Genomic DNA, 14,916 nt, shown 5'->3' on the forward strand with positions numbered 1-14,916 from the left:
CTCCTTTATTCGATTTAAAATAATCTTTCCTTTCCTTACTCTTATTTTTGGATACAATTGTCTCTTTACTCTTTTATTTTAATTTTTTTTTTATACAAAGGGGACTTCAACTCTTTTTTGTCAAAAAACATTCTCTTTTAAAACATATAACATATTTTTTATACTTAGTCGTTTGATTCAATTCGATTTTATACCTATACATCTGTTTATTGAAGTCGAGTCATTTAATTCAGTCGTTAGGTTCAATGGCCTAGTTGTTCGATCAATTATCTTGAACTTTATCAAGGTTGATAAACAGTTCATATTTTAAAATACCGGTTTAAATTATATTCAACAAATAACAAATTTATAGTCATTGGAACCAACCAATAATAAAATGTACTTGTAAGAAAATAAAGCCTCATCACTATTTATGGCCCACCCTATACTTTTTTCCTAGCTCCGCCACTTTACATCTTCGTATTCTTTAGGAAGTTTCAACCTTGTTGACTATGACAACAGTGACGACTATAACGAGACTCGCTATTGACTATGACAACAGTGACGACTATAACGAGACTCCCTACTTTTTGGTTTGCTTCAACAGGTTCTCAACATAAATAACTAACCAAGTTAATTTGCCTGTGAAATGTGATATTAGTAAGGTGCATGAAGGTTAAGTTCTTTAGCAAAGCTTAGTATCTTGAATTAAAGAATATCGTTAATTAAACTAAATATTCATATTAGGTATCACAATTTTCAAGACTTTATATGTACGTGTTGATCCATTAATTAAGAGAAATTAGACTTTAGACCCGTGCGTCGCACGGGTCATTTCGACTAATATATAAAAATAAGTAATGGTAAAAAAAATTCTAAAATAAATAAAAGATGAAGAGTATTATACATTTTACTTACTCAAGTTCAAAAAATAAAGTAGGAGATGACATGAAATCGTTTAGTTGAAACAAACGAATATTAAAAAATAAAAATTAGACAACGACAGGGATCTAAAATTCTATTTCCAATCCTTCACATATCAAAATTACAATTGGTTCTCTTCATTGTAATCATCTAAACTTAATTAAAAAATTTACAAGTGCAAATAGAATCGACATTATACAAGTCACTACTTGATTCCAAAAACCTATGTTTCATGAAAACCACTCATACCTAAATAACAATAATAAACCTTCAAAACAAAAATCAACTATTCTCAAAGGACCCAAAAGAAAGATTTTTAGCCTTCTAAATCACAATTTCTCTTGTTGTATTGTTTTTGTGTCAAAAGCACCATAAGTTGAATAGTAGGCTCAGACACATGACTTTCCTCATAAGACAAAATCACCAGTTTTTTATAGGTTGAAAAAATAAATCAAATATCCTTAACTTTCAATAACGCTGAGAAACAACTGAAACTTTTGCATTATCTCAATCCACAAACAAAATAGAAGACCTTTATATTTGCTTTAGGCACCTTAAGGAATTCTATGTAAATTGTTTTCCTGCAATGAAATGCTAAACACAATGAGCAAAGAAGAAGAATTAACAACAATATTTGGATTGTTTTATTTAGCTTACAATTCTTTAAACTAATCAACAAAAAATTAAATTTGCATTATATCCTCCACAATATCAAGAATTTTTCAAAGGGATCATTCTATTTGTATGGCTATGATGAGAACTCATGTGTGTCCATGAAGACCAGCTCTACGGATAACCATGTTCATATTAACTATTTTAGGAGTGAAAATAGGATTGGATTGGATTTAGTAGTGAGCTGTTGTTTTTGATTTCAGAAGCATTTGAAAATAACATTTTGATTAAATGGAAATAATAGGAAGAATTTGTTAATAAAAGTGATTTTTTTTTTTTTTTTTATGTTGATCTTTTTATTGTTGTGTTAGAAACAAAATAGGACGAAATTGTATTTTTTTTTTTATGTTTATCTTTTTATTGTTGTGTTGGAAACAAAATAGGAGGAAATTGTTATAGGAATAGGAGGAACGATTTTTAAAGTTTATCTCTTAATTAAACAGGTTTAATTGAACACGGGGGTAATAACGTAAAAGTCATCATAAAATCTAGGTTAAAATTAGGTTAAAAATTGGCTTACGGGTTAACTTTTATATATAAAGAAGTCAAGAGAATCTAGATCTGTGAAGCCCCGATACTTCAAAATGGATGATGTATCGTATCCGCTGCGTATTCTGTATCGATACCTGCCCGATACTTCTCAAATTTATGAGTTTTATTTGATTCTTCGAATTCGAATTTTGAGAATTTTAGGGTTTGAAGGTTGGTGATGGAGGTGAATCTGAGTTTATATTAAGAATTGATGAAGAATTTAAGGAGAGTGCAGTGATGGATAGGTAACTGAGTATGAATTGGTATGCAGTTTGGAAAAACAAAACAAGAGGCAGTAGCAGCACCCCCACCCTTCCTCTACTTCTTCGACAATATGAGTGTTAGATTCATTTTCCTAGGTGTGATTTTGAGGCAGATGAATATGTGTGAGAGATTGTAGAGGAAGATCTCAGATATAGCTTTTAGGGATGAACATGAATGAATGAATTTGTAGATGAAGATGAATGTTGTTTGAACATTTAATTAAGAAATTTTTAATTGTTTTTTGTTTTAATATTTGAAATTATTAAATTGTATTTTGAAATTCAAAAAACCTGTTTTAATGACATGTAAATGACATTTTCCAAATTGGCAATGCCACATAGGCAAAATTTTACCACCTGTGCATTTTTGGATGTGAAAATAGGGGGTAAGACTAAAACTGCAACAAAAATGATAATTGAAAAACAATTTTAATCTGTTTTAAAAGGGCAGGACCAATTTCCTGAGTAGGCCACAACACGAGGACCAAAAGTGTAATTAAGCCTTATATTTATGTTGATGTGCTACAAGCTTATGACTGGTTTCTTTTGTTTGATAATATATTTGCATATTAAATAAAATGGTTATAATTATATTCTACATTTAATTATATAATTTTTTTATTGACGTATCCCAACCATATCGTATCTTGATTTTTGAAATTTTTTCGTATTGACGTATCGGTGCAGTATCGTATCTCGTATTCGGGCTTCATAGATCTAGACTATTAATTTTTTTGATAAACAAGATTATTATTATTTTTTGACAAAAACAAAGTGAGATTCATTCATTCAAATTGATAGAGTACATCAGATACAAACATTGCTAAAAACGTAAAGGATAAATCTATGAACAAACTCACAACACTAAAGTTCATACAACAGCAAAATGTCTACAAATAATATGATAAAATCTAAGTCACCAAAATATTCATGCTTCCGGGTATGCAACGTTGGCGCCCAAATCATTGATTGAATTTGTAATTGACTAATGTCGATCTTTCAACATGAACTAAACGAACACCGCGTCAAGACGCGAAATCAAACATCACATAAGACCACTAACAACACAATGCCACAATTAGATGACGAAATCACAAAAACTCAAAAGGGAAAACTTGATATATGTGAAAACCATTTGTTTAGATCGAAAGAAAAGAGAAAAAACGATGTAGAGGGGTGATTTTAGGTCAAAAATGACCTAAAACCAGTTCTTTTTAATAAACGAAGGAGAAAGAATGTTTAGAGAGAAGTTGGAGTTTTTTTTTACTTAAAAAATTAGGATAAGCAAAATTATTATAGAGGGATAAAGGGCTCCCCAACCCATATACAAAATGATGGTTGCAATGCCATGTAGAAAATAAAAAGATAACATTGCCTTTCTTTTTACAATTAAACTAGTTACAAACCCGTGCGTTGCACGGGTTTAATAACGTATTTTATAAAAAAAAAATCTTTTAAAAGAAAAATGAGCAAATTAATGAATATTGCACAAACATTATAAATCTTTATCAAAATATTTATGAAAGCTTTATCAAGTCTTTAATACACATTAATATTTGTGATGATTGATAAAAGAATTAAAAAGAGTAAAGGGTATAGAAATAAATTTATTAAAGAATTAACAATTTGTTTAAACTTATTTTTGTTACAATTTAGACCAAAAAAAATATTGGACTTCATTGAGTTTCTCTATTATTTTTTTATCAGGCTTGAAGTTATGACTCTGAGTTTGAAAACCGCAAAATTCACAAAAATTATTGAAGAAACACTATAAACAAATAAACGGCATCGTCAAAAATGAAATCATATTTGGCTATAGTGATCAAGCAAACAAAAAAAAAGAAGCATATTAAATACCTATAATCAATGGATTCTAATTGCATAGAGGCGACACTTATACTTTCTCTATGTTTGTTCATCAATGAGAGTGATTATTTTGCGCTTTCCTTTCAGAATTGTTCTTGACACCTAGTTTGGGAAATGCTAAACAGGGAAATAACTGTAATATTAATCTAATGCATATTAACATGGATAAGATGTATGCGAATATAGTTATATATAACTTATGAAATGAAGGTAACATAACTGATTTTAAGCTAAAGAAAATGTACCATGACTTCTAATTTATCTTTCTATTATCTTCCTATAAAGTCTAGAGAAATGCATGCATGTGCATTATATGTACCCCGTTGACCAATTAACATTTTTGAAACAAATGAAAATTAAGCATCACTCCCGCATGTGCATCTATAGCTAACACCATTTGACATTGATGTCTTCGAACATTTGGTGCAACTCTCATAATACCATCCAAACTGGTTAGGATTGAATTTAGTTGTTTTTCCAAATAGTGATGGAGTATGTATCCTAACACAAATTATGCACGTGAAATAAAGAATAGTACAATATGCATTTTTAATTTGTGCGTAAAAAAACTCAAAGCATGTTTGTGCATAAAAAAAAAAAAAGCAGACCTTGACTAAGTTTATAGATTCATCAATTGGCCTAACTTGAGACAGATTGGAAAAATCGTTCTACGAAGTACTTTTTAAACTTTACTTTTTAATCTATCTGAGCTTGAGAAGTGTTAAGTTCACGACAACAATTCAAGAAACATGGTCAATAAACAATCAAATCAGATTGTGAAATAATAAGTTACTCTAACACTGTATTGTGAAATCATAATGCAAACTTACTAAGTCTTAAACTTTTCAACAACCGGATGATGTAGGTTGATGAGCAGCCTCGAACCTGACCAATTGTTACATCTATTTGCGTTGTCATTGACTACAAAATAGAAGCAAAGAATTCAAGGTAAATAAATGGTAAATGATAAAGCTACAAAGTATTTTACCCATAATGTTACATCAACTATATTCCCAATGCTCTAAATCTCTATATCGAGTTATTACATGAACTCGATCACCCTAAATCCGAGAAAGAAACCAAAAAATATAAATAAATCAAAATGTATACTAATAAGTAACATTGATAAATCATAAAAGAAATTACTACAAATCTTAACTAACTTATCTAACCTTTGCATCACAAATAATGAGCTTCATATGTTGATTCTCATTACTACCAGTCACAATTCAAGAATTCAGTACTCCAAATCCTATTTTCCAAACGTCTAAATCATTTTTGAGATACTTAATGTAGTCATAATCCCTTGACATTGAAATTCATATATAGAAATACAATAATACATCATTTAATTTTATTCCCTTTGTTCATTCTGATATCGAAAGAAGCTAACATATTTCTATGTGATCAATTTTTGTATCATCAAATTAACCTGATCTTAAATGTACAAATTTCTATCATCAACTTTCTGGACCCCAATGATATGATCAAAACAAATTTACACCAATCAACTTTTTGCACGGCTCAATGATATACGAAAGAATAAATAAAATATGAAAACTGTTACAGCTTTAGGATTACTCACAAAAACTAAAATAATTGAAATGCATCAATTATTTTCAACTTCTGTACCAGAAGCTAAAATAACAATTGTGTCAAAACCTTACCATCAGTTAAAATTCAGTCATCATGACCTCTATTATACTCCACATAACAAAAGACGATTTTTCTACAGCCATGCAACATAACAAATTTTGGTACATAATCCAATAACAATTGGAAAAAAAAAAAAAAAACCCCTTAAAATGCATAATCATGAAAAAAGGAAGAAAACCATCTATGATGAAGCAAAAACTAAAACGGTGTCGAAAAATGAAGCCCTTAAGCCATAAAAATCAGTCAACTCAAGTCATGCATGGTCTCAGAACCATGAAAAAAGATAGAAAATGACCTTTTTTTTTTGTGGTGGTCGGGGTTTGAACTCCGGACCTTGCATATTTTATGCATTGTCCTACCAACTAAGCTAAGCTCACGAGGACGAAGAAAATGACCTCTTATGAAGAAGAAAGTGAAACAGTGTTCCCGACTGAACTTAGATACCGTTTGGTCAAGGTTTTTTACAGTCTAAAAGTTACTTCAAAACAAAGTAAAAATAAAGGCCTTTAAGAAAGAAACTAAAGTTATTTGGTTTTTTTGTTTTGTTAGTTTTAAAGCTATTTAAGTTTAATGTTGTTTGGCAAAATATTGTACAAACTTTGAATTTATTATTTTTTATATGGTGTCTGGGGTTCGAACTCCGGACTTGGCATGTATTTATGCATTGTTCCTATCAACTGAGCTAAACTCATGAGGACAAAACTTTGAATTTATTATTAATTAACATAATAAATAAATAAAATGTTTAGAATAATTTATGAAGGCTAAAAATGTTAAAAAAATAAAAGATATTTTTTTTACAAATACGATATTTACTCAATAACGTTTATTTTGTGTAACATGAATACAAATTAATATCATCATATAAATAACTTGTTAAATATTTGAATAGGAGAAACAATTTAAGGAGTTTGGAATAATAATATAAATAATATCAAAATATTTGATTTTTTCTATTTCAATTATACTCTATAACAAATTTCGTTATAAGAATACCATATTTTTTGTGTCTTTCAAAAAGATAAGAATTTATATTATATGATATTATATTTGTTACATTGTTGGTGTCATGGAAACAGATATGTTTAATTTTTTTGAACATGAAAATGATATGCATAGTTTGTTACGATATAAAGGTGCAATATATATATATATATATATATATATATATATATATACCTTTTTAGGCATCTATACCTTTTTTTGAAGAAAAGACATCTACAATTTTACTTTTAATTAAAATTTAAATTTTATAAAAATAATCATACGCATTATGCAACGCTAAAAAAAATTATACACATTAGCGTAACAAAAAAACAGACACACATAAAGAATTACTCTAAACGTTAATGTGTATGTGCGTATATATTTGCGAGGTTGAAGAAAGAAAATACAAATATTTGATATCATTAAATGACAGCGTGAATAAAAATATTTGTGAAGTTGTGATGATTAAACGATATTGAAATTATAAGTGATAAAAAGATAATAAAATTCCTTTGAAAAAAAGGTAATAAAATTAAATGGAACCTCCTTAAAAAAAATTAAATTGAACGCTTCAAATTAAATGGAAGAAAAAAATATATTGAAGTATAATATTAAAAAATAAAAAAAAAGGTTCCCAACGTGAATTGAAGAGAGATGCTTGTGAAATAAATTGTCGAGAAGTAGTTTTTTGAAGAAGCATTCAACAACTTTTGGTCAAAGTTCATTGCATTCAATTTTATGCATTAAAAAAGGTACATTTTTTAGAAAGTACTTAATTGATATTGTATTTGACCTAACTTCTCCTTAAAAATATAGGGAAGTTGAAAAAAAAAACCGGGTCAAACGGTATCTTAATTTCCCACAACGGCAGTGTAGAAACAACTGAATTTGGGAGAAAAAAATTGGAAAATAGTTAAAAATTAAAAAAATTGAAAAATAGTTAAAAAAAATCGGTGAGGTAGCACCTAACCAAACAACACTAAAAAAAAGGTAGCACCTAACCAAACAACACTAAAAAAAATTATATGCATCAGCGTAACAAAAAAACAGACAGACGGACATAAAATATTACTCTAAACTTTAATGTGTGTGTATATATTCGCGAGGTTGAAGAAAGGAAATAAAAATATTTGGTATCATTAAATGACAGCGTGAATAAAAATATTTGTGAGGTTGTGATGATTAAACAATATTGAAATTAAAATAATTAATATTGTGTTTGACCCAACTTCTCCTTAAAAATTTAGAGAAGTTGGAAAAAAGTCGGGTCAAGCGATACCTTAATCTCCCACAACGGTAATGTAGAAGCCACTAAATTTGGGAGAAAAAATTGGAAAATAGTTAAAACTAAAAAATAAAAAAATCGGTGAGGTAGCACCCAACCAAGCAACACCAAAAAAAAATTATATGCATTATCGTAACAAAAAAATAGACAAACAGACATATAATATTACTCGAAACATTAATGTGTGTGTATATTCGCGAGGTTGAAGAAAGGAAATAAAAATATTTGATATCATTAAATGACAACGTGAATAAATATATCTGTGAGGTTGTGATGATTAAACAATATTGAAATTAAAATAATTGATATTGTGTTTGACCTAACTTCTCCTTAAAAATGTAGAGAATTTGGAAAAAAGCCGGGTCAAACGATACCTTAGTCTCCCACAACGGCAATGTAGAAGCAACTGAATTTGGGAGAAAAAATTGAAAAATAGTTAAAAACATAAAAATTGGAAAATAGTTAAAAGTTATTAAAAATTAGAAAATAATTTAAAAAATTGGTGAGGGGCAAAATGGGAAATTTGGCATAAAAAAGATGAGGTGGCACCAAACCAAACCCACCAATTAGAAAATTACTTAAATGCCCATTCCAGGGACAAAATGGGAATTTCATATGGCATCAATTTTAATAGAGTATATAGACCACTCACATTACACAAATGTTGAAATATATGATGCATATTACTTTTTAAATTTTTGGTTTATAGTTGCATTTTTTTTAGGGTTAATAGTGTTTTTCACCCTTGTAATATATGTCATTTTCGGTTTTCGACCCTATAAAATTTTTAGTTTTATTTTAACCCTCGTAAAATTTTTATTTTCCGGAAAAGACCCTTAATAGGCCATTCAAAAACCAAAATTTCTTGAAAAAAATTCTGAAAATGGCCTATTAGGGGTCTTTTCCGGAAAATAAAAATTATACGAGGGACCACCTGTTGAGAAACCACCTGTACACAAGCCACCAGTTGAGAAGCTACCTGTTTACAAGCCACCTGTAGAGAAACCTCCGGTGTACAAGCCACCTGTTGAGAAGCCCCCAGTTTACAAACCTCCAGTAGAGAAGCCTCTAGTGCACAAGCCACCAGTTGATAAACCACCTGTACACAAGCCACCAGTTGAGAAGCTACCTGTTTACAAGCCACCTGTAGAGAAACCTCCGGTGTACAAGCCACCAGTTGAGAAGCCCCCAGTTCACAAACCTCCAGTAGAGAAGCCTCCAGTTCACAAACCTCAAGTGGAGAAGCCACCTGTATACAAGCCACCAGTTGAGAAGTTTCCAATTTACAAACCTCTAGTAGAGAAGCCTCCAGTGCACAAGCCACGAGTTGAGAAACCACCTGTACACAAGCCACCAGTTGAGAAGCTACCTTTTTACAAGCCACCTGCAAAGAAACCTCCGGTGTACAAGCCACCAGTTGAGAAGTCCCCAGTTTACAAACCTCCGTTAGAGAAGCCTCCAGTGCACAAGCCACCGGTTGAGAAACCACCTGTATACAAGCCACCAATTGAGAAGCCCCCAGTTCACAAGCCTCCATTCGAGAAGCCACCGATTTACACACCTCCATTCTAGATGCCACCTTAGCTCCCAAAGTCCTCTCGGGCAGACGATGGTACTCTTTTCTATAACATGGTATGAAGAAAATATGTTGAATAAGAGATATTTAGTTTTCTAATTAATCAAGGGATATATATTCTTGTAATTTTCATTTCAATAAGTTGTTTACAATGCTCTTGGTATGATAAGAATGTGAGTGAAAAACGGAGAATGAAATAGTGTTTGTTCTCCAAATTATGAATAAAAATTCTATGATCTTGATGTTGTGTTGGTTGAATAAATCGTGATGCATCATATTTAATTTTCGATTTGCTTCAACAAGTTCTCAACATAAATAATCAAGTTAATTTCTTGTGAGACTAGTAAAGCGCATCAAAATTAAGTTCTTGAGTTATATAGCTTAGTTTCAACTAGTAAAATATTCACGACAAGACAATTTTTGTAATGGTAAGATTATGCGAAATGAGAATTTAGTGACTTGAATTAAAGAATGTATCGTTAGTTAAATTAAATTTTCAAATTCGGCATCATAATTTTCAAGACACTTTATTTGTACAAAGGGTTCCCCTTAGTTGAAGGATCTTTCTTGCTTTAGATGCAAAGGGTTATAATGCCAAATAGAAAATAAAAAGTTATTATTCCTTTCTTTTTACAACTAAACCACCCCCCATGAACAAAATTTTATTCTCTCCATCATACTACCCAAGTCTGGGATTTGGATCCTCTTGTCATTTCTCTCATGTTATTCGTGCTGCACTAAGTCATGATTATTCCTCTCTGACGCAACGCCACTTTAGTTGGTATTTTCTTGTAAAAGTTTCCAACCAAACAGACCAATTTTCGAGAAAACATATGAACGCCATATCAGATGAATCGTCTGCATGCAATAAACGAGGCTCCTTTAGGACTCCTGCACGAGCTGACACCATGTTTTTCTAAGAGGACAGAACTGAAAAACCCTTCACTTTCTTAGCCGATTATCCCAGGAAGAGAATAATTTACTCATTAACATAACAAAGAATGTGATTAATCAGAGAAATATATCGATGACATTTAAGGATCATAATGTATATAGTCTAACTACCATCAAGTATATTTATAATTCATATCAAGCATATATGTTCATCTATTAGGCGAAATATAATCAAAATGCGACAGATTATTTTATCAGTTGAGGAGTAGTCATGAACGGATTCAGAAATTTCAATAAGTGGGATCAAGATCGTTTATCATAAATATTTATAAAAATATTTAAATTCATAACCAATAAAAATATGACATCATTTTATTAATGCAAAATTTGGTAAAAAAAAATTATATTGTTGTATATTCAAAATTTGAAGATACCTTAATATCGAAGAATTTTATATGACAAAAATGCTTCCACTTTCAAGAGTTCTTCAAAGTTGATTTGTTCGCAATGAGGATAAAAAATAAGCCAAACATGAAGAGTGAAAACAGAAACAAAAAATTGCGGAACTAGAAAAGATATTTTTTTTTCCTGGCCGATACAATGTGTATGCATGGATGTGGGTTTTTTGGATGTGAAAAGTTGAAATAATTTAATTCATCGTAAACCTAATAATCTTTTCCACCCACACACTTCGTTTTCCCCTTTTTCTTGGCTAAAAAAAATAAGGGTTTTGCTAACAAGTGCCCTTAGTGATTTAAAAGTTACATTTTAGTGGTTTAATGTATTAAATAAACAACTTCTATTTTAAACTTTTTATCAAATGTCTTTAAAAAAAGTTTTATTTTATCGGTGTGTTAGCCAATATTTTTAAAAGCTCTCATTAAGTACAGTCAAAATAAATTGACTTTGTAATCGAAAGAATTGTCCTTTTATTCTTATCGAAGTTGGGCTTGTTGGAGATACTTGAAGGTGTGTGTCTCAGTTCGACAGACGGAAAAATCTCGAAGGGCGGTTTTCTTTTTGATAAGGTCAAAACAACTGTTATTTTCAAGACACATTCAGAATTCAAATCGAATGGATAAGTTTTGTTAGTTACTGCAGTTATAGTTTTAAATTCGAATCTAGGCAGTTGTTTTTATTTGTATAAATAGTAGTTTTCCCTAAGGAAAAGTGGTCAAAATTAAATCAATGCACTTTAAGTTCATTTTCTTAAATGTCTTTGCAATTTACAATTTACTTGTTTCTTTTTAGCAATTCATTTACAGTTATTTACATCGATTTCGATTGGGTTGAATTCGATTGTTCTTTCAGTCCGTCTACTTGCGAGTTTCGAAAGAATGTCTGCTCGGGTATTTGGTTCGCGGGGAACGTGAGTTACCTCGACAGTTTCGAATTCTTTCATCTTCTCTAGTACTAGCTGGACGTACTGTAGAAGGTGTTCTTCTTTGACCTGAAAATCTCCCATGTACTAGTTTCGAATTCTTTCATCTTCTCTCTTTGACTTGAGAAGCCACGAGTTGTGAGTCGGTAAAGATTTTTACCTTCTTGGCTCCCATGTCTTGGGCGGTCCGTAAGCCAGCCAAGAAGGCTTCGTATTCTGCATTATTATTGGTTACAGGAAAAGATAAAGCAAGAGAAATCTCAACAATGATACCTTTGTTGTCTTCTACAATTATTCCAGCTCTACTTCCTTTGGAGTTGGAGGATCCGTCGACGAAGACGGTCCATTCTTCTATGTTGTCTTCCGTCGGGAAGGTCATTTCAGCAAGAAAATCTGCGAATACCTGCGCCTTCAGTGCTTTTCTGGATTCGTAATGGATGTCGAACTCCGATAACTCGAGTGACCCAAGATTTGTCTAATGGGTTGGTCTGTTCTGACTATTACCGTATGAGCCAAGAAGTACTGCCTCAATCTTCGTGCTGCTCTGAGGGATGGCAAAATTTGAGGCTCCACCGGGCAGTTCGTAGTCGTAGAACGCCAAAAGTGGTCTTCCTCTATGGTTGGAGGGGACCAGCAAGTTGACGCTCATGAGCTCTTCGAATTTCCTCTTCATGCTTCCCATGGAAATGTCCAACGTTCTTCTTGTGATGACGTTGGTGGAGAGGAATGTGCATGAATAGGAAGTGATTTCTATGTTGTCGGGGAAATCACCCAGATGTTCCACGGACATGAGAACTGTTTTTCCAGGCTCAGAACCGTCTCCGACGAGCTCGACGATTTTTCTTTCCGCCTCCGGGTTCTGGATGAACTGTTTGAGGCATCCTCTTTGGATGAGGAGCTCAATAGCATCCTTTGTTGTCTTCTACAATTATTCCAGCTCTACTTCCTTTGCAGTTGGAGGATCCGTCGACGAAGACGGTCCATTCTTCTGTGTTGTCTTCCGTCGGGAAGGTCATTTCAGCAAGAAAATCTGCGAATACCTGCGCCTTCAGTGCTTTTCTGGATTCGTAATGGATGTCGAACTCCGATAACTCGAGTGACCCAAGATTTGTCTAATGGGTTGGTCTGTTCTGACTATTACCGTATGAGCCAAGAAGTACTGCCTCAATCTTCGTGCTGCTCTGAGGAGTGCGAGAGCGACCTTCTGAATTTTCTGGTATCTCGTGTCTGGCCCCAATAACGTTTTGCTGGTGAAGTAGACTGGTTTTGGTCCCTCCGTTGTCTCTCTGATGAGAACGGCGCTTAGTGCGTCAGATGAAACAAAGAGATACAAGTTTTGTACTTCACCTTTTTCTGGTTGTGAGTGGACCGGGGGCGTTGAGAGGATCTCTTTGAGATGTTTCAAAGCGTTCTCGCAGTCGTCTGTCCAATCAAATTTTGTTTCCTTTCGCTAAAGTTTGAAGAAAGGAAGAGCATGTTGAGCGGACTTGGCGACGAATCTTGAGAGGGCAGTTAACATACCGTTGAGTGTTTGGATGCACTTCTTGGGATGGGGCGGGGGAAACTTAGAAATCGCTTGGCATTTGTCTGGGTTCGCTTCGATTCCTCTTTCGGTTAAGTAGAAACCGAGGAATTTTCCCGCTTGGACTCCGAAAGTGCATTTTTCTGGATTAAGTCGCAAGTTGTACTTCCGCGTTTGTTCGAACACCCTCTTCAGATGGGCGGCATGATCAACCTCTTGTTGGGATTTTACAATCATGTCGTCCATGTATACTTCAAGGATGTTGCCCAGAAGTGTCTTGTCATAAACCTTGTTCATCATTCGTTGATAAGTAGTCCCCGCGTTTCGTATATCGAAGGGCATTACGTTGTAGTAATAGTTCCCTGATTCGGTCATGAAGGCTGTTTTCTTTTTGTCTCCTTCAGCCATGGGTATCTGGTTGTACCCAAAATAGGTTGTCTCCTTCTTTTTATCGATGTTAGGAACAGGATATGCGTCTTTAGGGCAGACCCTATTAAGATCGATATAGTCAACACACATACGCCATTTTCCATTAGATTTCTTGACAAGTACAACATTGGAGAGCCAAGTAGTATACTTGGCCTCAAAAATGAAATTTGCCTCTAGGAGGTCTTTTACAATTTTTTCTACAGCCTCTGATTTTTCAGGAGACTGCTTCCTACGTCGCTGAGCTACAACGCTTACACCTGGGTCTACTATCAGCTGGTGAGAAGCATTGCTAGGGTCGACTCTTGGCATATCGGCCGCACTCCATGCGAATAGGTCAGCATTTTCTCTGCGGCAGGCTACTAGTTGTGCTTTGAGAAGTTCAGGAAGATCCTTGTCGATCTTAAAGTTTTTCGATGGGTAGTCGCCAAATGTGACCAGCTCGAATTCACCATCAGGAATAGGTCTAAGAAGTTTCGCGTTGAGCGGACCCTTCTTTTCCCTGTTCTGTTCCTTCAGGTCTTCCTTTGTGAAACTGGGGTCAAGTTTGACCAAGTTGGCGTCAAAATCTACATCGCATACGAAGAGGAGCTGTATGTGGACAACCTCAACAAATCCAGGAAGGAGGAGCCTGCTGCTGAATCCTCCAAAAAGCCCTTCCATGAGAAAAAGAGGGAAGGCAAACGACCTAACGGTCACTTCACCGAGTACACGCCCCTGGCCATGTCCAAGGAAAAGATCCTCGCTGAGATCGCGGTAGCCGATCTGAAAGAAGCTGACGTCAAGCCACCCAAAGCTCCGTCTCGAGAGAGGAAGGGAGTCGACAAAACAAAATATTGTCGATTCCAAAAGTGCCACGGGCACGTCACCGACGACTGCATCCACCTAAAGGATGCTATTGAGCTCCTCATCCAAAGAGGACGCCTCAAACAGTTCATCCAGAACCCGGAGGCG

General features: G+C 33.4%; 1 protein-coding gene across 1 annotated transcript; it reads left to right on the forward strand.

Annotated features, from left to right (window-relative positions):
- Window positions 1–491: 491 nt before the first annotated feature.
- On the forward strand, window positions 492–9,735 carry LOC25491735 (repetitive proline-rich cell wall protein 2). The gene is made up of 2 exons (XM_024780429.2): window positions 492–572; window positions 9,091–9,735. Exons 1-2 carry the CDS (start codon window positions 492–494, stop codon window positions 9,733–9,735), a joined length of 726 nt encoding a protein of 241 aa, XP_024636197.1.
- The last annotated feature ends 5,181 nt before the right edge of the window (window positions 9,736–14,916 follow it).

This window comes from Medicago truncatula, chromosome 4 (assembly GCF_003473485.1).
Source record: "Medicago truncatula cultivar Jemalong A17 chromosome 4, MtrunA17r5.0-ANR, whole genome shotgun sequence".
Classification (NCBI taxonomy): domain Eukaryota; kingdom Viridiplantae; phylum Streptophyta; class Magnoliopsida; order Fabales; family Fabaceae; genus Medicago; species Medicago truncatula.

Bases quoted from the DNA above. Each gene is read 5' to 3' on its own strand.
- LOC25491735 (XM_024780429.2), top strand. From the start codon at position 492: ATGACAACAGTGACGACTATAACGAGACTCGCTATTGACTATGACAAC. The intron at 573-9,090 runs GTTTGCTTCAAC...AAATTATACGAG, and splicing joins ACGAGACTCCCTACTTTTTG to GGACCACCTGTTGAGAAACC.